Source organism: Cyprinus carpio, chromosome B23 (assembly GCF_018340385.1).
Source record: "Cyprinus carpio isolate SPL01 chromosome B23, ASM1834038v1, whole genome shotgun sequence".
NCBI classification, from domain to species: domain Eukaryota; kingdom Metazoa; phylum Chordata; class Actinopteri; order Cypriniformes; family Cyprinidae; genus Cyprinus; species Cyprinus carpio.
Genome location: NC_056619.1, coordinates 9,202,063 through 9,228,000, shown reverse-complemented (window position 1 = coordinate 9,228,000; position 25,938 = coordinate 9,202,063). Strand labels below are relative to the sequence as shown.

Sequence of the window (25,938 nt, the reverse complement as noted above, 5' to 3'; positions counted from 1 at the left end):
TGTGAGGGTCAGTAATTGGCTCTCAGCGGCTGATGTCTTTAACACAGATGCAGTGATATCTTTTACACCTGGTAAAAATAGTTACACCGTGTTTCACTTAACGCTTATCTTCCCTTACAGTGTTACAGGCAAGTTGTGCAGCCCTCTGTGTGCAGGAAGAGATGTTCTTTTCAAGTGTAGGGAAATATTATCTTTGAGTTCTGTCCACATTGTGTTTTGAGACATAATCATTCGCTTTCTTCATCTGCAACGGCAACTTTTTAGCCAAGAAAAAAGGAAACTTGATATCATAAGGGGATCCTACTTAGCAACACACAAAACATCAATGTGAAAAAAAACAGCCTATTGGGGTAGTGTACTGATTACTGCGCAGTATGCACTGGATACTGCTTAAATTGGTTATTTTACATTTTGAATTCAATTCTGTGAAATCTTTTATATAATGAGTCAAGAAAGAAATCAATATATCCGATGCATTCATCAAACTGGAAATGGAGGGTCAAGTTTAATGCAAAGTTTAACATATGTTCAAAAGTTTGAGGTCTATACGATTTTATTTTAAATAAATGAATACTTTTATTCAACAAGGATGCACTGACCAAAAGTTACAAGAGATTTCTGTTTCAAATAAATGCTGTTCTTTTGAACTTTCCTCAGTTAATCATAAAAAAGTATATTGTGATGTAAAAATCTGGTAACATGGTAATAGCCACCTATGTCTTAATTTATAATTTTTAAAATGACACTGTATAAAGGTTATTAAAAGAAAATGAATTATAATTTCTTTGAGGTTAGTAAGGTTTTATTTTAAATAAATTAATACTTTTATTCAGCGAGGATGCTTTTTCAAATCCTGAAAAAAATAAATAATAATCCAGCTTACAAAAACATATTAAGCAGCACAATTGTCATCAGAAACTAAAGAAATAAGTAATTATTAAAAAAATTCAGCTTTTACCATCACAGGAATAATTGACATTTTTAAATATATTAAAATAAAAAACAGTTTTTTTAGATTGTGTAATGTAAATAATTGACATTATTTAAAAAAACAGGTTTTTTTTTGATTATATATTATACAACTTAATACAATACATTATAATAATAATCTCATTACATTACAATAATAATACAATATTTTATACAACTTTTTACAGTACATTCGAATAATACTGTGCTTATGTAATTATAATGCTCTCTGAATATACTGTATATTGTGTATTGCACATTTTAGCGAATGTAGTTGGTCTTCCAGGTGTTCCGTTCATAAACTTTTGGACCATTTTTGGTCAAATTTAAATCCCCATATTAGCTTAAAGTTAACTTTTGGGCCATGCTAGCATATAGATAACCTCAGTGCTAACAGACATGCTAAAAGCCACAAAACTCCCAGTGTTGGCATATATTTGGAGACACAAATACCAAACACCCAAAGTCCCTCCATCCTCCAGAGCCTCATAAGTTATGTTTCATTGTCTTGTTGAACAAAAACATACAGTCTTTTAATAACTCTCTATCTCACTCCCTAGACTCACACACACACACACACACACACACACACACACACACACATACACACACACACAGGCAGTCATAGGTCAAGGCCTAGTGTAGCGTCTATGCGCTTCTCCGTGCCTCAGCCCTTTTCCTGTGGCCAAACAAACAGGGCAGGACTGGGCAGGGGATCGGATGTGTGGGGAGGGGAGGAGGACGCTTCATGTTACGTAAGCATGAATGTCATTGCACACACACAGACACACACACACGTTTTCCCGCCTGCTGTAAGCAAGCTAATGACGCCTCCGCCCCCTTTACCCTGTGTGACAAAACATGTAGACATGTAAACATATCTGTTTGGATGGGTGAGGGTTGTCTGTCATATACATACTGTCCCACAATTGATGTTGTTGTGTCTTGTTGTTTTGTACGAGATCATGCGAGAGGAATGTGCATACTAATGTGTTCGGTTACTGCCCATCACCCACATCCCTTGCATCTCACTTTTTCTCCAGTCTCAGTGTTATCAGCAGATAGTTTGTTTATCTGTTGCTTTTGGGAAGCATTTCCTTCTCCCCATCCCAACAGATCCCTCTTCACCACTCCTTTCCCCTCGTCCCGGGACGGAGCTGGGAGCAACGACAGGGTTTTGAGCGAATGTGACTGTGTTGGACGGTGGAGTTGATGCAGATTTTGAGTCATGGTTCTTTTCTCCGTTTCAGATCAACACAGCCTGCATCCCGGCGCAGCCCTCCGAACTGGTAAGACTTTGTTTATCTGATTCTTTCCTTCCTTTTTTCTGTTGTGTTTTCACTTTTTCACTTGCTTTTTCATTCACACTGTCATTCACTCACTAGCTTGTGGTAAAAAGTGGTAAAAAATGACATTATTGGCATATTTTATGTTTGAAAATCCTGTAAAGCTTTAATCAAAAGTGTATTATTCTCACCAACGCTGAGTTTTTTAAAATAAAAATTCAGTAAAAATAGTAATATTGTGAAATATTGTTACAATTTAAAATAATTATGAATATATAATATAAATAATTAATTAAATAATTATATGAATATATTGTAAAATGTAATTTATTCCTGTGATCAAAGCTGAATTTTCAGCATCATTACTCCAGTCTTCAGTGTCACATGATCCTTTAGAAATCATTTTAATATGATGATTTTCTGAACAAGAAACATTTATTGATTATTATTGATGTTGAAAACAGTTGTTCTGCTAAATATTTTTGTGAAACTGATACATTTTTAATAGAAATCTTGTAACATCATATACAATATGTCCTTACTGTTACTTTTGATCAAATTAATGCATCCTTTTTACTTTAAAGAATACATATCTTAATGACCCCAAACTGTTGAACATTAGTATATTTATGTACTAATCATTAGCTGAACTAGAGACTGTCTCAATACCTACTGACCAGCATTTTTGAACACAGTGATGGCCTATGATGGCCAAAAATGTTTAGATAGAGAACTTTAACATTCATGAATGAATGTGTATTTCTTAAGGTTGTTAGTTGTGTCATGTACGTTTTTGAGGCACTGCTGGCTCAGTTAAGACCTACACTCTGCATGATGCTTCTGGAAGTAATGGTGATATAATAAGACCCATTTTTGTGTTGTTACTCTGTTTACGATGTTTTATCTGTGTTCTTATCTGCTGCAGCGAAGGGGAACTTCCTCCTCTAGACACATTCAGCATCTGGTAAGAACTTTTCCCTCTCTTTCATTATCTCACACTAACTGGCACATGGATCTTTCTTTAGATCAGGATTTTTTGGTCAGCCCCTTCGACCTAAACATTTATTGAAATTTGAAGTACCCCCTAAGATTTTAAGTTAATATTTCAGTAAGATTTACAGTATACAGTACAATATTACAGGTGTTTCTCTATTCATCTGAGTAGCTTCTTCAGTTCAGGTCAGTAGAATCTTGAACCAAGTAGTTGTAGTTGCAAGAGTTATCAATTAGGATATAAATCAAGACAAAAAACAAAAATGGCACTGCAATATATTTAATTTAATTTAATTTAATTTAATTTAATTTAATTTAATTTAATTTAATTTAATTTAATTTAATTTAATTTAATTTAATTTAATTTTTTTATTCGATTACATTTTATTTAATTGAAGTCTTCAGCTGTGACGTCAAAAGTCATTGTATCAGTATTTAATTTTCTGTATCCAGGAATAGGCTTGATCTTTCAGTGGTTCTGACTCAAGTCCACTGTTTAATCAGAACCATTAGACTTCACTCTGAAGAATAAGGTCTATTCTTCATTTTCGGCCTGAGACAGTGCTTGAGTTTTTACAGTGGCATTTATCTGTTTATATATCGCACATATGTGTCTCCTTAAGAGTAGAACAGAAATTAAGAACAAACATTTCTGAAATAAACCGAAAAGACAATCTTTTGTACCAAGAGTTGGCACTGTCTTGTTAACTAGACAAAAGTTTACTGAGTTTGTTGTGTCCAAACACAATGGTATAATCTTATTTTGTCTTTTTCCAGGGCTCAACCAAGTCTCTGACCTACAACAAACAGAGAAACACTCTCCCGAGGTACGTTTGTCTGAAAAGAGTCAAAGCTTTTAAAGCATCAAATCTCAAACCATGAAGTTCAGCGATCACTGCAGGAGTGGCTGAGCATGCTTGAGTTCTGAGACTTTATTTCCTCATCTAATCTCTACTTATCTCAGATAAGTTACCTCATCTCAGCAGGGTTTTTTCCCTTTGGATTTGATGTGAGAAGTCAAAAATCCCCTTTGGCCGCAGTGCGGTGAGAAGCAGAGAGCTAATATGTGTCAAGGCGCGTGGTTAGTTTAGCTGCACACCACTGACAGCTCAGCTGTGTCCAGTCAAACTCTAGCTATCCAATAAAATATCATTTACTGGACTTTCACATGATTTTTATGATGATTTTAGCAGTTTAGGTTTGGAGGAGCTTTGATTTTTTTTATTAGATATGCACCAACACCGAAATTCTGGTCAATGTGATAATTATAAATGCTAAATGTTAAATATCAAATGTTAAAATTCTGTATTATTTTACGTGGGACAAAAAAAAAAAAAAAACATACATACAAAATTATATATTTTTAATGCTAATTTAAGTGAATTTAGGCATCCCAACATTAAAATGTGCAGTATAAAAAAATTATTAAGGTAATTGCTGGATATTGCATATAACAATTTCAAATGATGAATGTTAAATATTAAAATTCATTATTATTTTATATGGGGAAAAATTCAATTATAAACAGTATCTATAAAATCTATTTTTGAAATCCTATTTTAAGTAAATTTAGGCATCACAACATTATAATGTGCAGTATACAAAATTAATTAATATTGAATCATTTGTTTAATTTTAAATGATAAATGTTAAATGCCAAATATAAAAATTCTGTATTATTTTATATGGGGACAAAAAAGAAAATTGAACACTAAAAACAAAATGCTAATTTAAGTGAATTTAGGCATCGCCACATTGTGATGTGCAATATAGAAAAATATATTTGTTTCGATATTTTTTAAAGATAAACTTTCAGTGAGCATTAGATAATGGACAATTCATTCAAAATATAAAAGAAAGGAAATGAGGACAGTAAAGATTCGTAAAGAACCACCTTAAAGACTTATAAAACTGAAGTTTCATTTTATGTCTGTTAGCTTTTTGAGTCATATTAAACAATACCTAACCCTCCCCCCCACCCCAACTCTCTCTCAGGAGCTTCAGCGTGGATCGAGTGATGGACAGAGTGATGGAGAGGCAATATGATTTCGACCTCACATACATCACAGAGAGGATCATCTCTGTCTTTTTCCCTCCTCTGCTGGAAGAACAGCGGTACCGCCTTAACCTCAGGGAGGTGGCATCCATGCTCAAGTCCAAACACCAGGACAAGTTTCTGGTAAATGACTCAGCATGTATTTACTGTATCTAAGGGAAGTTTACTTATGTCATTGTAATAGAGGCATTTTCATTGTTCCGGTCCATTTTCTTCCCACAGTTATTCAATCTGTCTGAGCGGAGGCATGACATCACCCGTTTAAACCCGAAGGTAGGGGCTGACTTTGTACGATTTTCTGAGTTTATGTTGCTTGTTGCTTTGTGGCTGAACATTTAAAGAGCTGATTACACCACCTGAGATTAAAGTCTCTCTCTCTCTCTCTCAGGTTCATGACTTCGGCTGGCCAGATATGCATGCTCCTCCTCTGGATAAGATCTGTGCCATGTGCAAAGCCATGGAGAACTGGCTGAATTCGGACCCCCAGCATGTGGTCGTTCTGCACTGTAAGGTCAGAGGTCATTGTAGTCTTTGGACAGTTCATGTCAGGGTCACAGGTTACTAAAAGGTGCTGACGTGACTCTTAAGGACCACCCTGTGGAGCGTTGCCACAGATGATAACATGAAGCCAGGTCTGAAAGGATGTCTTGATTTGACAAGCTTTTAGTTTTATGCAAGATGTTTAAAACAGCAACGAAAAAGCAAAGAGTAAGAAATGAGAAAACACTTATACATATTGAATTGTTTTTGATCTTTAGCAGGACCCAAAATCTGGGATTTAAATCTAGTTTAAATCTGGAAATAAACAGTTTTAGAACATTTTATATTATAAAACAAAGAAATGATCAGATGGTCAGATGTTCTTCCACCAAGCTTTTACATAAACTTGCTGTCAAGCAAAAGGGGAACATGCCAAAATATATAAGCAATCAACCTTAACACCCTAGAAGCTGCTTGAAAACAAGCTAAAAAAACAGTTTATTGTGAAAAGTATGTTCATTTTTTAAATTAGATTTCACTAGGAATGTAATGATGCATCTGAGCCGGTTGAAAAATGATAAAAGAAAAAGTGGTTGAATAATTTGGCTTAGATGTTAAATGAATCCCATATAAACTGCTCATGCTGCACGTATGAAACATCTTTGTTTGGTTTGTGATTAAAATGCTCCCATTAAATAGAAAGAGCACAGGCAGAGCCTTAGTTTCAGATTTCAGAGAAATCCCTTTCATTTGTATTATTATTTTATTACATTTTATTTATTTGTTTTAAAATTTCAATTTAGTTTTGTTATTTGACATATTTTAATTTCACAAAGAAATGTGCAGCTTTTTGTCTGCGAAATAATAATTTGTCTTAAATCTCATTTTGTTCAAAAAATCATAAGAAAATCATATTGTGTAATCAGTATCGTGAATCATATTGCATCGCATCGTTACATGCCTAGCTTTCACTCAAATTGTTAAGCTTTTTGAAACCTGACTGTCCGAATGTCTTCTTCATTTGAAGTGCAAATCAAATCTGTAGCAGTTGTATTAATTAGTATTGATTGTTTTTCAGGGCAACAAAGGAAAGACAGGTGTTATCATTGCTGCCTACATGCATTACAGCAAAATATCAGCAGGGTAAGTTCAGCCATTCAACATACCAAGGGGGACACAGACTTTATATAAATGACTTTAAACACATTTATTGATTGATTGAATTAAAATATAATTAAGAAAATTAAAATAATATAACTGAATTTAAATGCTAAAAAAAGTTCATGAAAAAATGTAAATGGCAATCATATTATTTTTTTATTTATTCATCTTTTGTTTTTATTGAAGAGCACAGAGTTCCTGAAATTTCTGTTATGTAAATTGTATTGTGGTTGGAATATGTAATATATACCAATCCCGGTTTGTGTTAATGAAAAAAAAAAAAAAAAAGGGGGTTTTCATACGTTATTACAGCAGAAATACTTGAAGAAATATTTTAGTCATTATGGGGGGCTTTCTGGTTAATTAACAAGCATCTGTCTCTGATGTTTCTTATGTCCTCATCTGCATTTGTGCATACAGGGCAGATCAGGCCCTCAGCACACTGGCCATGAGGAAGTTTTGTGAAGATAAAGTCTCACCCTCACTCCAACCCTCTCAGAACAGGTACATCCCTTTTGATTTATTGATCTTTGTCATCTTTACATACTTTTTTTGCATTGTTTACACTGGTGTCTCTGCAGGTATATCTATTACTTTGGAGGGCTGCTCTCAGGGGCCATCAAAATGAACAGCAGTCCCCTCTTCCTCCATCAGGTCCTCATTCCTACCATCCCCAACTTCCAGGAAGATGGAGGTGAGTGAATATTTTCATGACATCATTCCCTGACTTCTTTCATGCATAAGCCCTCGATGAGGTCACTGAGGTGTCTGTGTGAGAACATATGTATTCATTAAGCAAACCTCTTTCACATTCACACACATTTCAAGTTTGTTTTTAATCTTTTGCAGTGGAGGAGAGAGAGCCACAGGGAGTTTGCCAATTCCTCCTTCATATCTCACTTTTTCCTCACTCTCTTGACAGGTTTCTTCCCTTTCCTGAAGATCTATCAGTCTATGCAGCTTGTCTACACTTCTGGCATATAGTGAGTGAGGATCTATTGGAGACATTTACATAATTTAAAGCACAATTAATGGTGTTTGCTATGACAGGCACCACTATGCTGTTTAATATATTACTAAGTATTACCTAGCATTTTGAAATGGGGTGTTTAACCCTTCATATCTTCTTCAGGAAATGAATAAATAATAAATCTAGTTTAAAGAGTATTTTTGCAAACCGTGTATATATATATATATATATATATATATATATATATATATATATATATATATAATATTATTTTTTTTTTTTTTTTTTTTTTGTTAATAATAGTGATCTGCAGGGCTCTGGGAGCAGACGGCTGATTGTTACTATTGAGCCTGCACTGCTGCTGAAAGGAGACATCATGGTATGTGGGGCTGTTTTTATCTGACCCTGATATATTACAACTGTCAAAACTATAGGCATTTCCAATACTTTAATCTCTTTCTCTCGCTCTCTGTCACTTTTATGGTCTCTTTTTCTGTCTTTCCTGTAGGTAAAGTGTTATCACAGGCGGGTTCAGTCTGCTGAGAGGGACTCTGTGTTTCGACTGCAATTTCATACGTGCACCATTCATGGAGCTCAGCTCTGGTTCGGCAAAGGGGAACTTGATGAAGCTTGTTCAGGTACATTCTTAATGGAACAAGCCAAGAATCATATGCCAAGCTCATATATTTGTACAATAAACCCAGAGGCGCCTGTCCAACTCTGACCGCCTTGAGCTGAAATGGCTTTGGGATATCAGCTGAGCTTGGTTTTTTTACGATGTGCTTTTTATTTCGGTGGTCTGTGTTCTTTTAGCTGTGCTGTAAATTATCACCCTTGTTCCCATTGGGTTACACCTGCGCACCACAGCTGTGTAATTGAGATGAGATACAGACTTTCACGTGACAATAGATTCTCTGTGGGCTTACATACAAGCATGGGAGGCAACTTTAATTGCTTGTAAAACTCTGGGAAAATTCCTAGATATTAATCATCGTTATAATCAAAACCATATTTATGAAGTGTGTAGTATGGAGAGGATATTATATACAAAGCCCATTATAAATGACAAATATTATTAGTTGGCAAGGGTCTTCTGTTTTCCAAATGATTAACAATCTCTATTCCCACTGTTTCCTGTAGATGACAGATTTCCCTCTGATGCCACAGTGGAATTTGTATTTTCATCTGGGCCTGAGAAAATCAAAGGTAACATCAAATCCTTAATCAAACTGCAGATAAAGTTCATACTAACTGTTTGAAGATTAAGGGACCATGAAATTGTTTGACTAACACAATTTTCTTTCCTGAGCTGATGCACAACATTTGCCATTGAAACAGCAGGGTGCTATCATATCATGTGGTCTTTAACTGTGTTATAAGGTAAATGTACTTGGTTGTAATTTGTGTGTGTGTGTGTGTGTGTGTGTGTGTGTGTGTGTGTGTGTGTGTGTGTTTGTGTGTGTGTGTGTGTGTGTGTGTGTGTGTGTGTGTGTGTTTGTGTGTTTGATCCAGGGAGGGTGAGCCAGAGGAATGATCCAGCTGTCAGCGTGGACTATAACACAAATGATCCGGTGGTGCGTTGGGACTCATATGAGAACTTCAATCAGAGACATCAGGACAGCCTAGAGGGTACAACTATTCATTCATACAACCACATACTGGTGTTTATTCAAGCCTTCAAAGGGAAAATACTGTATTATTTTAAACAGGACTTTCCTTTTTATTTTGAAGTAAAAGTTTGATGCTACTCTCTACAATGTTTACAACATCTTGCCAGATCAGATTATTGAAATTAAGAGGCAAAATTGAGATTCAGACATAACCATGGGACCATCACAACCATGGGCACATCAACAAATGGTCAGGTTTACACATTGACACCTTGACAGAGGTGTTTTTTTTTATCATAACCAGTGTTTGTTCAACAGCAAATGAGCATACGTCACGTTATTTAATAAGACTGCTGTTTGCATTTTGAATTCTCACCATGATACATGAGTTCCTTTTTCATTTTAAATGGGCTTTAGGGAAATATAAATGGGCAAAATATGGACCTTTACATTCTTTCTTGCACTAAACATTGATTAAAAAAACAACTCTCATACATTCCTCCAGATATCGCACACACACGTGGACCTCTAGATGGCAGCCTGTACGCTCAGGTTAAAAAGCGCCAAGCTGCAGGCTCCACCTCCCTGCCCTCCACCAATGGGAGTCCTGCAAGGAGCTCTGAGGAGCGTCCAAGTCAACTTCTGTCTGTTAGCACTGATTCTGGACACTCATCCGTCCCACCTGACCGGCTCGATGAGCCGACTCGACAGGCCCCGCCTACTCAGCAAGAGAGAGAGGAGCTTGAGCGCCTGCTGGGTGGGATTGAAGGTGATGGAGGGAGGGATCGTGACCGAGAAACAGCCATTTTGGACGACGGTGATTCCTTGCCTCCTGAAAGGACTGGGTCACTGAGGTTAGGGCGTTCGTGTTCATGTCGGGTGGGCTATCGATCCCAGCGTTGTGCTGAGCCTAGATGCGATGGACTCCACCACTTATCCAATGGGTACTGCCTTGATCGTCCAACCACCACTAATGGACCCACAGGGGCTCCTTCTCCAGGGATGCCATCCGTCATAGGGCTTTGCCAACACCACAGTGCCCATCCTCACCAATCCCTGCCGCCACCAGATCTGCTCTGGGACCGCCAACAAGGTCCACAGCACTACCTTCATCGCACTTGCTCAGATGGGCCATCACGCCACCTGTGTCCATATCCAACCCAAGAGATCAGTCCCCATCCACATAGTCTGTCTCCCCGACTGCTCTGTAGGGCAGACGAGTACATTACATACCCCCACCACCACCACAACCATCCACACCACCCAAAACCCAGCAGCCCCTACCACGATGTCATGATAATAGATGGCCTAGTGACACCTGGCTGCCCCTGTCGGGACTGCTGTCTGCGGCGAGAAGATTTCCACACCCTCCGTTTGGACAGAGAGGAGGGAATACACTGGGAAAGGGAGACAGAGCTTCACCGGGATACTGGGTTAAGACGGGGCAGAGAGGCTGATATGCAAAGAGGGGCAGAGATATGGGACCGGGAGGCAGGGCTAAGAAGGGGCAGAGAAATGTCTCTGCACTGGGAAAGAGACAGAGAAGCAGAACTACAGTGGGAGAGAGAACGAGAGGCAGAATACTGGCACAAAAGGGCTACCGTATCCCCCTACGGGCCTCACAGTCATGAGTTACCAACAATTAACTTCGATCCACTTCCCGCAGGCCATCCTGCATACCCTGAACCCTCCCGGTCCCATTCTCATGCCCATCTGGATCTCAAATACAGCAGCAGTTCCAGTGGATACCAGACACCACACCAGACATGCCCCTGTTCCCCCTACCAGCCGTCACCCTCAGAGAGTCGTGGCTATGCCTCGGGTTACCAGTCTGAGTCCACATCCCCGCTTCCACCTCCCTCCACCTCCTGTCCTGGCCCAGTGCACCATGCCAGTGGACCTACAGTTAACCAACCAGACTCCCACCCTCAGCAGTACACCTCTGATACAAATACAGGTGAGAAATGACTTGGCAGATACAATTAAAGTCCTTATTACAGTGTATTGAACTTTCTTTAAATTATAATCTTTTGCAGACAAGTTTTCATCATCTTATATTAAATAAATGTGTATGCCCTTCATCTGCATTCAGTTTCATCTGTGTATGATCAAATTTTCCATCAGTCTGTATGCTATCCCTATCAGATTGCCCTGGTGCAGATAGCATAGGCTGGCGTAGTCACATTTCCCATGGTTACCTGCGGCGGACACATCGAGATCCACATGCCCCATGTTCAACACCCTCTGATATTTCAGGACCTCCAACACCAGTCCACACAAGCAGCCCCTTGCGAACCCAGGAGAGGTAACTGTATTTATAAGTAGATCTGGGGTTACTCCTGCAGAGTTTATCTCTGACCCTAATCCAACACACCTAAACCACCTGAACCTTAATCTCCAATCCTTCAAACAAAACTGAACCAGCTAATTATGGTGGTCAGGGTTACCGGAAAATAACAGCAGTTGTGTTAGAGTGGGGTTGGTGATCTGTAGTCTGGTATCCCCCAGGAGCACAGTTGGCTACTCCTACAGTAGATGAAAATTTTACCTGCTGACTTAAGTTAACATTGTGTTGATTTCTTCTTCCATTTTCAGTCCTAGTCTGAGTGTCCATGAGTCAAGAGAGGTGAACAGTGAAAGCAGTTTGGCCCACTCCCACAACAGGACACACCCACCTGCCCTACAGTCCACCACTACCAGTATGGGATCTCTGCAAACTGTACTTTCTTCCAGTCAAGAGATTCCTGAGATACATCCCTTTCCTGCCACACCCACCACTGCCCAACAACTCTCTGCCCATTCCTCACCAACGACACCTTCCACACCTCAAATCTCAGCTGAACACTCCACCCCTTTAACACCTTCATCAGAATCCACCCACTCACAAACAAACAGCTCTCCTACTGCTGCTACAGTGCCACCCACAGGGGAAATGGTACCACAATCAACTGAGACTGTTAAACCAGCATGCTCACCAGGTCCCTCTTCTCCCATCCTGTCCGAGTCCATCCCAGATCACTCACAGAGCAATGGAGTATCACCATCTCCTGAACCAGACACCCTTTCTGCTTCTTCTGCCCCTGCGTCCCCTCAGCCGCCCACTGGCGAACACGAGAGCTCTTCTTCCCCTGAGCCCCCAGTGCCTGGTTTCGCGACACTGGGTAGGAAGCTGATGTTGGGCTCTGAAACCTCACTTCCTGCAGGACACAGTATGGATGGCAGCCCCAGCTCCACTCCCACCTTTCCCATCTCTCCAGCCTGCTGCAACCCATCTCCTCCACCAGGCTCCAACTCAGGGTGCCCAGCCGCCTCCGTCCCACAGCCTCCCCTCCCTGAGAAACGCCACCAATCCGGCCTGCCAGGATCACCCAATGGGAGGTCTGGAACGCTGAGGGCATCCATGAGTCATCAGCCCTCTGGCCAACACCACGTTACATTCTCACCTTCAGTAGGAGAGCTGACTTTGCCCGCTGGACAGGGAGAAGTTGGTGTGGAGGGTGAGATGGGCAGCAATGTCAGTGTGAAATTTGTGCAGGACAGCTCTCGATTTTGGTATAAACCTGGCATCTCCCGAGAGCAAGGTGAGACAACCACTGTTGTCTTATAATTTAACCATATAAAACTAAATGGAGTTTAGAGATGCCTTCATGGCCAGCTGCTAATAAGAACAATCTGCATTTGTAAAACATAAGTGCAGTATACTGCAAAATAATGGCAAGATGTGGCTTTTGAGTTGCCTTCCAAAAATATCCCAAAAATGAATTAGAATCGAATCAAAATTGAAATCAGGATATGTCTATCAATAAATACCCAGCGTTATTGGTGATTGCTATTGATCTTTGCATAAACCGTTTTGTTTGTGCAAACGCAGCCATGTCTTATTAGTGATCCTTGTACTTTTGTACCCTTGTACCCTTAGTATGAGCAGTACTAATGATGCTTACTTTTGTGCTGTAGTGTTTTTGGACATGCTGCAACATTATTGTTCCATATGCTTGGATCTTTTTTTAAATAGCGATGTCTCATTAAACTGTCCTGTCTCTGTTCAACAGCTATAGCAGCACTGAAGGAAAAAGAGCCAGGGGCTTTCCTCATCCGAGACAGTAACTCTTTCCAGGGGGCCTACGGTCTGGCCCTGAAAGTTGCCAGCCCACCCCCCAACGTCAGTAACCATAGCAGCAAAGGTACGCCACATCTGCAGGCATTTCCTCACACAAACATTTATCTTGCTTCAGTGTTTCTCTCAAAGCTCTCTGTCTGCACAGGAAACACACGACTGCACCTGAAGTACTCTATCTGAGCTAAACATCACAAGAATTTAGAGCAAAAGCTGAAGTGTGTCATTTCTGGACCAAACAGAATTTCAAAAATGATGATTGTCTTTGATTGGACAAACAAATTGGTTGATAGGGTTGTGCTCTATTCAGATTTGAACTGAGAATGCCATTGCCAATTTGAATTGAGGCAGCAAACACAAAGTAGAAGTGCAATTCAAATTTAAATGTAAGTAGAATTAAAATGAATTCAGTGAAATTATTGTGACACATTTTTAGCTACAAAAGCAAAGTCACGGCAAACTTTGAATTTGAGCTTTTCATTGTCTTGAATATTTTATTGTCATAATTAATACTGGACCAAGTGCACAGTTTAATTTTGTACAATTCAACTAAATATTTAATTGAGAAAGCATTGAGAACTGTTTTGAAAATGTTTTGTGTGACTTTTACCTTTAAACAGTGATATGTTTATCTAAGGTTGTCATGATTTGACTAAAGATATAATTTCCTGTCTGTTAGCAGGAGGAGACCCTCTGGAACAGCTGGTTCGACACTTCCTGATTGAGACAGGGCCTCGAGGAGTGAAGATTAAGGGCTGTCAAAATGAGCCCTACTTTGGTGAGCAGTTCAGGAATCTTCTATGAAAGTCTACGGGTTGGCTCGCCAAAAACTTATTTAGCTTAGTGTTAGTTCAGCTTAAAGGGATAATTCACCCACAAATGATAATTCTGTCATCATTTACTCACCCTCATGTCATTCCAAACCTGACATTTTATTATGAAGATGTTAGAAAGTTCTTGTGGTCTTAAACCTGATCTGGAAGACCAATATCTGAGTACAGAGTTGAAGTTAATAGAACAGCCTCCCTGAATTTGAAAGTTGTTTGAAAGTTGAGCTTAGGTTTGTGTGAAAATAAGTTTGCACTTTCCTGAGATATCTGAGGGGGGGATCAGTTTGCTCAATGCATGCAAGGTATTCAGACAGCAATACTGTCCAATCTCCAGGATACCTCCATCATGTACTCTAGCAGAGTGCTGAATATGCTAAATAGTTCAGAACACTGTTTCATAAAAAGAGCGAAAGGACAACCTTGAGTTGTAGAAATAGAGATAAAGCTCATATCTTTGATGTAGCGTTTGTTTTTCTGTATTAGAAAGCCGAAAAGTTATTTTATGCTTGCAATTAGTTGGTGTCTGGCTACATTCTGGGGGTTTTGCAATCTGGCACATCAGTTTTAAAGGTAAATAAAGTTGAAGTGTTATGAAAGCTAAGTATTGAGGTCCTCTGTGTGTGTTTTGTCATTGGTAGGGAGTCTTTCAGCACTGGTGTATCAGCATTCGATTACACCTATCTCTCTGCCCTGTGCCCTCCGCATCCCAGAGAAAGGTAAACAAAACGCTACACGTCACCAACACGCTGAGATATCACTGAATGATGAAAGCACAGACACAACATGCGCTCATTGTGGGGATAGAGTTTATGAGGAGTTGTAAGGCAAGGCTTTAAAACAACGAAACAGACAAAGTATTTTTCATTAAACTAAAACACCGTAGTTTCCATAATATTCTGCATTCTGTAGATTTTTACTACATACTAAACAAAACAGTATTTTTATTTTCTTTAATTTATTGATTTTACTTCCTTATAACTGTATTCAACTATACTTTGACAAAAGGTAATTTTTTTAAAAAAATTTTCTGATTCATCAAAAGAACCACTCATAAGAATCATGTTTGTGAATCAGACAACACTGCTTAGACTTTATGTTTTTTTGCATGGCAATGTTATAGATAATTTGTAAGTTATAGATAATATACATAATGTGTCATTCATTTTTTGTCTTATTTATTGTCTATTGTATTATTTTGCTGTAGCAGTTATTTTTAGACAGACAGCTGAACTAAAAAAAATATTTATTTTGTCATGGAGCTGTATGTATAATATGCAGTATTATTCATAGACAAAATGGTAGTGAATGTATAATAGTTTAAAGAGGACAAACACATACTCAATACACAATATTATATATACATTACCACGTAGTACTGTATATTATACTATACATACAGCTCTAAAATGATATATACAGGTGCATATTATACATACAGCTCCAATTGTTTTTAAATAAATTTATTATTTTAATACAGCAAGGATGCATTAAATTGATCAAAAGTGACAGTTAATATATTTATAATGTTATAAAGATATGTATTTTAAATTATTGCTTTTCTTTTTAACTTTGTGTTCATCAAAGTTACCTGAAACATTAACAAAAAATATTAAACAGCATAACTGTTTTCAAAATTGATAATAATAATAAATCGAACAGCAGATCATCATATTAGAATGATTTCTGAAGGATCATGTGACACTGAAGACTGTAGTAATGCTGAAAAATCAGCTTTGCATCACAGAAATAAATTACATTTTAAAATATATTAAAAAGAAAACAGATATAATTTGTAAAAAAATATTTCACAATATTACTTTCACTGTATTTTTTTGTATCAAATCAATGCAGCCTTGTTGAGTTTAAGAGACTTCTTTCAAAAACAAACCAAATATATTAAAAATAAAAATTACCACAGTTTTTAACCATAGTGTACACAGATATGATCACAAGATTTGTATTTAAGCAACTGCCAGTGTTTGAATCTCACAGACTGGGCTATAAATCATGATGTCACACTCTCAGACCTAATAGGTGAATTCGTGGAGGTTCAGCCTGTGAGTAACATGAGTACAGCTGCAGACCTTCTGAAACTGGGAGCAGGTGAGTGTGAACCAGTACATCTATCCTCATGTGTTACTTTACTGTAACATCTATAACCTCTGATGTCTCTCCACAGCCTGCAATGTGCTGTACCTGAACTCAGTTGAGACTGAGTCTCTCACGGGACCCCAAGCTATCGCTAAGGCCACAGGGGCTTCAATGTCCCGCAGCCCTCGGCCCTCTGCGACAGTGGTCCACTTTAAGGTGTCAGTCCAGGGCATTACACTGACAGACAGTCAGCGCAGGTACGCCCACTCGTCTATCTTTATAAGTATAAGCATATCATTTTTTCAGTTTTCTCTGAGCAGTAGAAATGTGAAGACAGACTGTCACACTGAGTTTGACTATGAGAGGCTGGGTTTTCAGGATGTTTTTCAGGAGACATTATCCAATCAACAGCGTGACTTTCAGCAGTGTGGACCCACAAGACAGGAGGTGAGAAAATGTGAACTGGTGTACAAGGACTGGTGTACAAGTGTGGTTTATATATCTACTCTACGTTTTCTCAAACGTGGTTATTTGTTATTACATTATTTTATATTAAAGTGTATTGTACAACAGTATGCAAAGTTTGCAGTGCATCCCGCAACCAATGCAATTACAAACCATTAAGTAAACCGTTAATGCAAATATACAAAGGAAAATGTGATATATGAGGATTTTGTTTTTGTTTCGTTTTTTTGTTTCTTTATTTTGTTTTGCTTTCGATATCAGAGAGTTTTTTTTTTCATTCATTTTTTCTTATTTTTTGTTTTGTGTAATGTTTTTTGGTTTATTTTGTTCTTTCTTTGCTTTTTTTGCTTTTGTTTTCTTTTTGTTGATATATGAGGATTTTTACTACATTTTATATATATTTTTTGTTTGATGTTTTGTTTAGCTTTTTTGTTTGATGGTTTGTTTTGCTTTGTTTTGTTCTTGTTTACATTTTGTATTTTTTTATCTTTTGTTTTGCTGTTTTTTTTCCCCAGTTTTTTTCTTTTCTTTTCAACAGTTGCCTGCCTAGAACTAGTAGTAGTTCTAAATTTTAATCAAGTAGTGCATGATTCTGTGTGGGCTGCTCTGTCTGTGTGTGCAGTATGCGCATAAATGTTTTTTTTTAAAAATCATTTATGTGTGTATATTTCCAGTTTTATGTAAAACAAGCTTTGGGGCTTTGAAATGTAAGCCCACCCTGTGCAGACAAAACACTTTTCTTTTCTTAAACCATCACTTTGAACCCTGTAAATTGTTTGGGCTCTATGATTTTTATTTTGTAAACGCTCTTTCATGGCACACAGCTACCAGTCTTGCATCTAAAGAATTTGAGGCAATAACATTAAACCAGATGTTACAGGAAAGAGCATTTTTCATTTGCATGAGCCCAAAAAAAATGTATGTGCCTATGAGCAAACTTAAAGGAATAGTTCACCCAAAAATGAAAATTTACTGATAATGTACTCACCCTCAGGCCAACCAATATGTAGATGTTTGTTTCTTTGTTGGAATAGATTTTTTTTTTTTTTTTTTTTTTGAGAAATTTTGCATTACTTCTCTTGGTCCTCTGCAGTGAATGGGTGCCATTAGAATGAGAATCTAAACAGCTGATAAAAACGTCACAATAATCCACATGACTCCAGTCTGTCATTGTGAAGAGAAAAATTATAAGCAACAAACCCATCAAGACGTCCATAAAAAAAAACAATAACCTCTCACAAAAAAATCAACCAATAAAATAAAATAACTCTTCCTCCAGTGAAAATTTCTCATCAAAATCCACAGACACATTCATGCATATTTCTCTCTTGATTCAGAACACAAAACTTTTTCATTGGCCAAAAGCAATATTATAGATAGAGTACTCATATTTTAACCAGAAGCAGTGGTTTGAAGATGTTTTGTTTTAATTATGGATGTATTACAGAAACTTGTCATTTTTGGGGGAACTAATCCTTTAAAAACAGATTCTCAGTTACAATTCACAAAATATGATTTGACGTAGACCTCCAAAATGAAGCCTCAAAGCATTGTGTGTTACATCCAAAGTATACTCTACACAAGTAAGTGAAATCAAGACTAAATATACACAGTACTCGTGTAGAGTATGTATTTGTCCTCAGACTGAGTGCATGCTCGTGTTTGGCTGCAGCATCCGTGTGTGAGAGTGTTGTGTGTGTGTGTGTGTGTGTGTGAGTCTGTTCCTCAGTCTTGTCTCTGTCTCCCTCTTGCTGCCGTAGGTGGACTAACTCAGACAGCACGACCTCTAAGTAAGTCTAATTGATATGTGTGTCATCTGGACTATTCAGACAGCTTGTTTCGTCAATGTTGCTCCTGATAGGAAACTGATTTTGTGCTTATGTGCATGTTAATTTACTCTTATATTACCATAGTCCCGATCATCCTGTCTGTCCATTCACTCTTCATTTGGATTGCAAGTCTGACCGATATTTTATCCCCAGTCACCCATTCCCGTATCTCTTTGTCTCCTCTCAGAGTATTTGGTTTTGTTGCCAAGAAGCCCGGCAGCGTGGCGGAGAATGTGTGCCATCTTTTTGCAGAGCTGGATCCTGAACAGCCCGCGACTGCCATCGTCAACTTCATTAACAAAGTAATGCTGGCACCACAGAGACGCTAGGGCCCCGGGGACGAGGAGGATGGTTTATCTTCACGTACACTGCCGCACACCACAAGACTGTAATGTTGCACTTTCTGTCAAGTTTAAGACTTCTCGGCAAAGACAAGGGCTTTACTGTTGACTAACATGATGCCAAAGCAAAATATACTACAGAATGTAACCAAACTGAAGCCAGCAGACTGTTGTGGTTTTGCCTTTGTAGAGCTGTTTTAGTGTTCATGGGATTGTAAATGACTTTATGAAATAAAATCACTAAGATTGTTAAACAACCCTGGCAGCAGGGGTTTTCAAAAATATAAAGCACTGTTATTGACCCATGAATAAAATAAATCTGTTATATATATGCACTCAAAACTTCTGAATTGCACAGCTAACAGTCTCCGCAGTATGACAATCATCAGTTTAGAAATATTGATGTCAATTTGGTTTTTGAGTTTTGACACACTAAATTATGGTTGAAAATGTTTATTTTATTCAAAAGCCAAATTCCAGTGTGTTTTTGTCCTTTTAACTGGAAAGGAGGTGCCATGGTTTCTATTGGAAACTTATTTCAGCCACAGTAAAAAAAAAAAAAAAAAAAATGTATAAATGAGTAAGGGTAATTGTGACTTATCTCACAATTCTAGCTTTTCTCTTGAAATTTTAAGTTTCTATCTCACAATTTTGAGTTTCTATCTAGTAAATTCTGACTTTTTCTTGTAATTATGTTTATATCTCACAATTCTGAGTTTCTATCTTGGAATTCTGAATGATTCTCTTCATTCTGTTTATGTCTCAGTTCTGAGTTTATATTTCACAATTCTGAGTTCTGTCTTGTAATTCTGACTTTTTTCTTTTAATTCTGTTTGTCTCACAATTTTGAGTTTCTATCTTGTAAATTCTGAAATTTTTCTTGTAATTATGTTTATATCTCAGTTCTGAGTTTGTATCTTGTAATTCTGAAATTTTCTCGTAACTGTTTATAACTCACAATTCTGAGTTTATAGCTTGTAATTCTAATTTTTTCTCATAATTCTGTTTATATCTCACAATTTTGAAGTTATATCTTGTAAATTCTGACTTTTTTCTTGTAATTGTTTATATCTCACAATTCTGAGTTGATATCATAATTCTGAGTTTCTGTCTTGTAATTCTGACTTTTTTCTTGTAATTGTGTTCACAATTCTGTTTCTATCTTGTAATTCTGTCATTTTCACGTAATTTTGTTTCCATCTCACAAGTTTGAGTTTCTTTCTTATAATTCTGACTTTTATGTCTCACTATACTGAGTTAACATCTTGCGATTCTGACTTTATTTCTCAGAATTGAGAGAAAAAGTCCAAACTGTGTGAAAAACTCTACCTTTGTTTTTAATGCTTTGGTGGAACAAGTTTCCATAGTTTCTGATTCTGGCCCGGTGTCTGCGAATGCTAGGGAAAGTTACTGAGCGTTTGAGATGGAGAAACAGATGGAGGACCAGACATGGCGTAGTCATGATGCTGAGCAGCTGTTGTGCGCTGCTGGAGTTCCAGTATTAGGAAGATTTAAATGTCATGTAGTATGATGTCATAATGGAAGGCTGATGGTCATGTGATAATTAATTACCCAGAGAGAATTTGGTTACCTTTAGAGTAGCAAGGAACTTTATTTTGTCCCCATTTGTTGTGTATTTCATGCACTGTTCATAAATTGAATATAAAATAAGGCAGACAGTGGTTCATAACCATCCACATCATATACAACACATAGCTTTGTCAACTGACCGTCACGCATCATGCTGTATCATTGCCTACTATATTGTGTAGTAGAACATTATATTGGAATGTAACCAGTCTTTAAACTGATTGGACAGGTGAACGTTTCCACTTTCATTATTTGCGTAATGATTTAACGATCTCAAGAAGCTGTTTATAACCAAAGACGTGACCATGTACTCAATCAGTTACTTTAAGCTGTGCCGTTTATTTTACTTACCTTTAGCAACAAGTTATTTCTGTTTTTGACAGTAGGACACGTCTATGACTTTAATATATTGTATTCTGTATTTTCTTATTGATCTTTTTATGTAGTAATATATTTTCACACATGCAGCTGACTTGGAAGGTAAAAAAAATAAAAAAAATAAACTACATGGAAGGATTTTGATAAGTTTTTTTTTTTTTTTATTACCATATGTTATTTTAAGTGTATGCACAAGTGAAAAATATAATAAATGTAAAGTCATGGTACCAAATCTGAATGCATGATGTGAATTATTTCAGTTCTAATGCACTATTCTATTAATTTACCACCATCATCATGTATTACTTTAAATCAGAGAGTTATGTATGTTATACACATATTAATACACCTCAAATTGGATTAGTCTAACTTTTTGTACCCCTCTGTTGTGCATTTAACACACTGTTCATATAGCTATATTTGCATTAACAAATTAAAAGTGAATTTATTCCATTTATAATGGAAAAAGCAGACGTCGTATAATTTTATCACATTTTCATACAAGAATTTATTAATCATAAGGCCATTTATTCAGAATTATTGAACAAACTGACAGTTGATTTGAAACAGATCTATTTCTTTTGGACATATGTAACAAGTTACTCAGTCAACAATTATACATTATTTCCTTGTCATCTACTTTTCTCTGTGATACAATTACTAGTTGTCAGATCACATGATTACAGTTACAAAATGCTTACAATGTCATGAGTTTGACATTAAACGCATCCTATACTCACCGGATGAAGACTTCTTAGTCTTGGCCATATCAAAGGGGACAATGTAAACAGGGTACACAACATCAAAACATCTTTCACAATCTTTGGTAACTGCTGATTCTTTCTATAACAGTGAAAAACTTATACAAAAACTAAAATAAAGAACTCAAATATTAAAGAAAACTTTTGGTATAGCTTTACTAGTAACCGAATGATTGGGACTGTTGTGAGTTTCCTTTGCGTAAAAAATGTTTTGGATAATGAAAATACAGTAATCTTCTGTACACACTAAGTGAAAAACAAATCAAAAACATTCATCAAGTGCTGGTTATAAAATGTTCCCCTTTGGTTTTGTTTTTATCTTGAAAAAAACAGAGGTACAAAAGATAAAGACATTCACAATTTCAATTTCCATTCTACCAATAAGCAGCCCGAAATTTAAGGCCACACGTTACCGGGACCGTCGTCAGGTCCTCTATGTTACAGCCTCACCAAGCTGCCCATCGAAATATCGTCAGCGCCCCGTGAACTTAAGCGACGGCTCTGATGGTGACTAACCCTACAGTATTTGAGGCAGAGGTGATTCAAACTTGCATCAACAACAAAGAGCTTTTCATTCAGCATTCACAGCTGCGGTGAATAGATTTTGTGGAAAGCTAAATATCTCATCATAGACAGCTTAAAAATTCATCTTCCTCAGTTGACAGGGAAATCATCTTCCCTTTAAGCGGTTGATGGAGTTCAGGTGCCATAGTGTTTAATATACAAACCGAAGATGACGTGTACTCTACAGCGCCCTCTCTTGTCCTCTGTAAGCTGATGGGTGACATTCTCAAACACAGAGGAGCCCTTTAGTACCAGTGAGGTCAAACTGCATACAACAGAAACAGGTACATCGAAACAATAAATAAACGGTTGTTCCCAAAAGGAAAAGTTGCAGCTGTCAGTTTTCTGAGTCTGATGGAGGAGGATCTCAGCAGTGGAACGAGTGAGGTGACGAGGAGAACCCCGGCTCGTGGTGGTTGGTGTCTGGACTGTGCTGGTCTTCTGTCTCTGGAGACATGGAGTCATTGTAGTCCTCTGCCTCCATCTGCTCTTCTTTGATTTGAGACTGATGCCTGTGAACACAGACCACTCACGTCAGCCAGGATCAAACCGAGAATCTGACTTCAGTAGTACAGTAAGAAAACTCATCACATCACTTCTGATGAATTGCTATGCTATTTTAAATTTCATCTTTTAATCCGAATATCAACATTTGTGACATTTTGACAGTCAAAACAGTGCTGAGTTACTGATCTATTTCTGAAAACTGTGACATTTAAAAATAGTTACATGTAAAAAAACAAAAAACCAAATTGAAACAAAATTTCAAATGCATAAATACTTTTATAAGATCAATGTTTTACTTTTTTTTTTTTTTAAATGTACAAATACATGTAAAAAAAATGCAATGATACTTTTAAATACGACTAAACCACCAGTAGGTGGCGGCAAATGTCTGTTTTAACGAGTGAGTCATTTATTCATTCATTCAACCGATTCATTCAAACGGTTGATTCATACAGAAAAGAGGCAAGTGACTACTTTCTTTATGAATGGGGCACTGAATCATTGACTCGATTAATTCAAAAACGTGGATTCACACAGTAAAGATTCAGTAACGATTGTGGATTAATTCATTCATGTTGCTCGGAGACACACAACAGTTCTGCTGTGGCTTTGATCGGAACTATTTTCGTCAATGAAATTGAGCAATAACAGTCAATGTTTTGTCTAAAATCTAAGTCACTTAATTTTAACTTCTTGTTTATTGATATACTATTGTATAAAATCAGTGTCACATTGCAATAGTGTTGATATTGATATTCAGAGGAACATCATGGCCTTAATGTTGCTTAGCTAAATCATATTTTATAAATATCTTTTTCTACCGCAGTATGCATCTACAAATATCTGTGAGTTACTTTATGTGTGCTTTTTTCTCTCACACACTCACTCAGGCCGTGCAAGCCTCATCTGGCACGACATAAATACATTATCAGTCGCTGTTTACACTGAATGCAATTAAAATTAGAATCATTCTCACACAAAACAACATGTTTACATGACACAGCGCATGGCTGTGACGTCATTGCCGACTCCGCTGGCAATAAAAGGATCAGCTTGCAATCACCAAGATGTGAGACTGACCGGCTGGTGACCGATCCGGGCTGGTCATGTGAAAAATCAGCCGATTCCGATCACTGGAATCTTTCATTTTGACCTATGACAACTAATTTAGCAAATGTTTCTATTTATTTCCCCTAATAACACACAGTCTGATTTATCATCATCATCCTGCACATTCTAAAAGTAAATGCACTTTGACCTTAAGGGGGCATCTTCCCCCATCTTACTCTACTCAAAATAACTTTAATGCCTAATCTTTGAATATATCCAGTCAGTGGCTGATAGATGTTCTCAGGGTTTATGTGAGTGATGTCGGACAGGCAGGAGAGTGGACTCACAGTGTGGGCACAGGAGAGAGCTCCAGGCTGGAGTCGCTGTGGGAGCCCTCGTCATGATCGTGAGAACTCATGTCCTCATGCAGTGCGCTGGCCAGAGCCTTCAGACTCGACGCTCCCATGGATGCTGAGCCATATAGGGGCAGACTGCTGTCCACCATCGCTGCCTGAGAAGAAACAATGCTTTAAGACCAAGGAAAATAACACTGACATTACAAACAAGTTAAATAAACTACCATTCCAAAGTATAGAGTATGGATGCATTAAATTGATCAAAAGTGTGACAGTGAAAACAATCATATTATAATGATTTCTGAAGGACCATGTGACACTGAAAACTTGAGTAATGATGCTGAAAATTCAGCTTTGCATCACAGGAATAAATTAAATTTTATAATATATTAAAAATCTTACCAACCTCAAACTATTAAAACAGTAGCTAATGTATGAATGACTCCATACCTGCAGAGAAGACAGTGTGGGATTCTGACCCAGACTGGACTGGATGTTCTTCACCAGAGGAGATCTGAAGAAACAGACATCAATGTCATTAACAACAATGACCTCATAGGAATCTGTGCAAATGAAATCTTTGCAATGAGATTTGCAATTACCCAGTGATCTTTTGTGGCCTTCTTTTCTGAAACTCCAGCTCGTCCACAGTCCAAACGGCCCCCTTCACATTCTCGACTCGTACAAAACACTTGTGAAGACTGAGGTTGTGGCGAACGGCATTCTGAGACAACAGAATAAATTAACAAACTGATCCAAGGCACAGAAAATCATTCAAGACACTATCTTTTCAGTTACCTTCCACGTTGCAGCATTGCGTCTGAAATACACAAATGTTCGAGTGAACCAGTTGTAGATTTCATTTAGTGTTAGCTGCTTTTCTGGGGACTCCAAAATGGCCTATAAATGAAAAAGGGGAACATGTATCTCATATGGCAGCTGATGAAAGATACAAATAAACGTCCAACTAAAATTCATCTCCAGTTTGTTCAGAAATCCTGCTTGATGGCCTTGTCAGAAATAATGGTGCAGACCTCGATGATGGTTTCTTACCTGCCTGATCAAAGCTGCGTATGTAAATGGAGGCCTGACCTCAGCACTCAGGTAAAATTCCTTATTCTGCACAATATCTATGAGACACAGGAGAAGGGTGCTGTCAGTTAGACTTCATTTTTTTTCAGGTGTAATTCTCACAAAGAAAGAAGGAAAGAAAGAAAGAAAGAAAGGCAGGCTTGTGCAATACTTTATATAATTTTACAGGCTGGAAACATCTGAACAAATTAAAAACAATAGTAATAAGGTGTTACAAAACATTATAAAAATAAAATAAACGAAGAAAAATGTAGACATTTCGGTTGTAGTTCAGATTTTGCATGCCACAATATTTTCACTTGCCCCAAGTTAAAATAAATGGCCATTTTTTAGCAGTTTATCCTTAAATTAAGCATCAGAAGTGAAATAGATTTTTATGAAACTTGTGTTTATGAAACTTTTGCTGTAAGTTTCTAAACTTTAAATTTAAGTTTGTAGTAAG

General features: G+C 37.4%; 2 protein-coding genes across 10 annotated transcripts in view; one reads left to right on the top strand and one right to left on the bottom strand.

Annotated features, from left to right (window-relative positions):
- The window catches only part of tns2a (tensin 2a), a 50,217-nt gene extending 28,819 nt beyond the window's left edge, over positions 1–21,398 (top strand). For 3 of the 5 annotated variants that reach the window (XM_042751206.1, XM_042751209.1, XM_042751210.1), the window contains 25 exons: positions 2,220–2,258; positions 3,181–3,219; positions 4,026–4,075; positions 5,244–5,427; positions 5,527–5,577; positions 5,693–5,815; positions 6,863–6,927; positions 7,366–7,449; positions 7,527–7,639; positions 7,868–7,928; positions 8,219–8,294; positions 8,424–8,553; positions 9,056–9,121; positions 9,428–9,544; positions 10,031–11,482; positions 11,671–11,830; positions 12,121–13,106; positions 13,578–13,709; positions 14,322–14,420; positions 15,111–15,188; positions 16,498–16,575; positions 16,652–16,820; positions 16,942–17,010; positions 18,789–18,818; positions 19,045–21,398. In XM_042751206.1, coding sequence (XP_042607140.1) covers positions 2,220–2,258; positions 3,181–3,219; positions 4,026–4,075; positions 5,244–5,427; positions 5,527–5,577; positions 5,693–5,815; positions 6,863–6,927; positions 7,366–7,449; positions 7,527–7,639; positions 7,868–7,928; positions 8,219–8,294; positions 8,424–8,553; positions 9,056–9,121; positions 9,428–9,544; positions 10,031–11,482; positions 11,671–11,830; positions 12,121–13,106; positions 13,578–13,709; positions 14,322–14,420; positions 15,111–15,188; positions 16,498–16,575; positions 16,652–16,820; positions 16,942–17,010; positions 18,789–18,818; positions 19,045–19,186 — 4,593 coding nt within the window. In that variant the 3' untranslated portion in view covers positions 19,187–21,398. The remainder of the gene's footprint in view (positions 1–2,219; positions 2,259–3,180; positions 3,220–4,025; positions 4,076–5,243; positions 5,428–5,526; positions 5,578–5,692; positions 5,816–6,862; positions 6,928–7,365; positions 7,450–7,526; positions 7,640–7,867; positions 7,929–8,218; positions 8,295–8,423; positions 8,554–9,055; positions 9,122–9,427; positions 9,545–10,030; positions 11,483–11,670; positions 11,831–12,120; positions 13,107–13,577; positions 13,710–14,321; positions 14,421–15,110; positions 15,189–16,497; positions 16,576–16,651; positions 16,821–16,941; positions 17,011–18,788; positions 18,819–19,044) is intronic. The other 2 variants (XM_042751207.1, XM_042751208.1) reach the window with 2 other exon arrangements.
- A 248-nt stretch (positions 21,399–21,646) lies between these two features.
- foxp1a (forkhead box P1a) overlaps positions 21,647–25,938 on the bottom strand; it is a 49,390-nt gene continuing 45,098 nt past the window's right edge. For all 5 annotated transcript variants that reach the window (XM_042751212.1, XM_042751211.1, XM_042751214.1 and 2 more), the window contains 6 exons: positions 25,458–25,534; positions 25,203–25,304; positions 25,007–25,128; positions 24,855–24,918; positions 24,396–24,559; positions 21,647–23,003 (listed from right to left, as the gene is read on the bottom strand). In XM_042751212.1, coding sequence (XP_042607146.1) covers positions 22,859–23,003; positions 24,396–24,559; positions 24,855–24,918; positions 25,007–25,128; positions 25,203–25,304; positions 25,458–25,534 — 674 coding nt within the window. In that variant the 3' untranslated portion in view covers positions 21,647–22,858. The remainder of the gene's footprint in view (positions 23,004–24,395; positions 24,560–24,854; positions 24,919–25,006; positions 25,129–25,202; positions 25,305–25,457; positions 25,535–25,938) is intronic.